General features: G+C 40.5%; 1 protein-coding gene across 1 annotated transcript; it reads left to right on the top strand.

The window, feature by feature from the left end:
- Positions 1-669: 669 nt before the first annotated feature.
- On the top strand, positions 670-1,673 carry LOC110865149 (probable methyltransferase At1g27930). The gene has a single exon (XM_022114365.2). It carries the CDS (start codon positions 741-743, stop codon positions 1,572-1,574), a length of 834 nt encoding a protein of 277 aa, XP_021970057.1. The 5' UTR covers positions 670-740; the 3' UTR covers positions 1,575-1,673.
- Positions 1,674-2,296: the final 623 nt, after the last annotated feature.

The following is a 2,296-nucleotide window of genomic DNA, read 5'->3' as shown; positions in this document are numbered from 1 at the left end:
ACTGCTGCCATCCACGTCCGCAACACTGCTGCCATCCACTCCTTTCAGTGGTCATTCTCGCACCACTGCTGCCATCCACCACCGAACAGAACCCTAACTCCACCACTCGATCAGAATACAGCTTTGGATATCTCCACTGGATGATCTCCCCAACAATTGTCTTCTGTGGAGGTTTGATGGTGGTTGAGAGCGGTGGCGATAGAGGTTGAGAGAGGTGGTTGGTGGTGGCTTTTGGTGGTAGTGAAGAGAGGTAGGAGAAATGGGTATTTGTGTTATCTATAGATACATACATACATATAATAAATTTGTAAGTTTATTTTTGTTTTATTTGTTAATATATATTTTAATAAATTGGTATAAATACTAAACTATCCTTATGTGATCTAATTTAATAAAAAATATTAATTGAGTTAAGTCTAAAAAACATAACATGGATGATTTTGAAATATTAAATATATCATCAATTTTAAAGACAAATGACATCCCCTCAAATTTATTACAAGCACAAAGTACAAAATTTGTAATTTGCTTGATAACAATAGACAATTCTTTTAATGAGGGACATTTTAGTCATTCAACATCATCACTAATATACGTGTACCACGTAATCCATCACCATCATCATCAACATCAACCTCAATTCATCAGCATTCCCATTCAAAAACCAGAGAACCATTTCTATACCCTTTGTGTTTCGTGTTTTTCTCTCCAACCTAAATCAAATAAAAAAGAAAAAAACCATGAATCCACGCCTCTTCCCCGACCGTAAAATCTCCGCCGCGTTCATCGTGCTGGCCCTCATCGGCACCGCCCTCTTCATCTTCACCTTCATCGGAAACACCACCACCACCAACCTCGTCTGCACCGGCACCTTCAACAACTTCCATTCCACACAATCCCCAATCCAACTCCGCGCAATCCTCCATTACGCCACCTCAAAAATCGTCCCCCAACAATCTCTCGCCGAGATTACAATCTCCTTCAACGTTCTCAAAACAATTTCCCCCTGTAACTTCCTCGTGTTCGGTCTAGGTCACGACTCGTTAATGTGGGCCGCGTTTAACCCAGGTGGGTTAACCGTATTCCTCGAAGAAGATCCGAAATGGGTCCACACGGTGCTCAAAACCGCTCCGGATTTGAAAGCGGCGCACGTTAGCTACCGTACACAGCTTTCGGAAGCGGATGAGTTGATGAGAACGTATAAGTCGGAGCCGGAGTGTGGGGTAACGGGGGTGACGAAGGCGTATGTTAGAGGAAACAGGCGGTGTAAGTTAGCGTTGACGGGGTTGCCGGATGTGGTGTATGATAAGGAGTGGGATATGATTATGATTGATGCGCCTAGGGGGTATTTTAAGGAGGCGCCAGGTAGGATGTCGGCGATTTATACGGCGGCGGTGATGGCACGGAATAGGAAGGGCTCCGGTGTGACGCATGTGTTTTTGCACGATGTTGATCGGAGGGTGGAGAAGAGTTATGCGGAGGAGTTTTTGTGTCGGAAGTATTTGAAGGATGGGACTGGACGGTTGTGGCATTTTGAGATCCCGCCGGCGAATGGGACTGGTGCGTTTTGTTAGATGGTGGATTGATGTGGGTTAGGTTGATGTTTTGGTATAAAACATGGTGGTTTTGTTTTGTATTTTGTTAAAGGATATTTACTAGATATGATATGATCAGGACTCGGGAGTAATACTATAGAGATGTTTTTTTTTAAATCTTTTTTATGTATAGCTATGAATTATACTCCTCAACCTTTCTCTCCATCTCGCGACAGTTGTCACGTCGTCTCCACCTTAGTTCATACCGTCCCGTCCTGCTTCTTTCTGACCTCATTCCCTTTAGTCTAAGATATTCATGAAATTAATATTGACAAGAAGATAACGCATGATTTAAGCCCAAAATAAAAAAATGAGATTAAAGTGCGTTGAAATTCATGTTGACACGAAGATAACGTATGAAATTAATGTTGTCGAGAAGATAACACGTGATTTAATGTAAAAATACACTAATTTTGATATAAATACGTTATGTTTCAATTGAGTTATCCTTTTCATGGTATCTTTATAGGTTTTGAAAAGTGACTAATTAAATTTGTGAATTTCCTTTATTACAAACTTCTATTCTGTTCTATTCTCTTTCTAATTTTAGGGTATAAGGAGTGGTTAAACACTTTAAAGTGCCAAACCAAAAAACCGATCAATGAGAGCGTGTCATGTCAATTAGGCAAAAGTGTTTAAATTTTGGTGAAAAATGTTGGCAATGGTTTAAACACTTGGTGAAGTGGTAAACTATTTTTTTA

This window comes from Helianthus annuus, chromosome 6 (genome assembly GCF_002127325.2).
Source record: "Helianthus annuus cultivar XRQ/B chromosome 6, HanXRQr2.0-SUNRISE, whole genome shotgun sequence".
Taxonomy (NCBI): Eukaryota; Viridiplantae; Streptophyta; class Magnoliopsida; order Asterales; family Asteraceae; genus Helianthus; species Helianthus annuus.
This window is presented reverse-complemented; position numbering and strand designations above follow the sequence as displayed.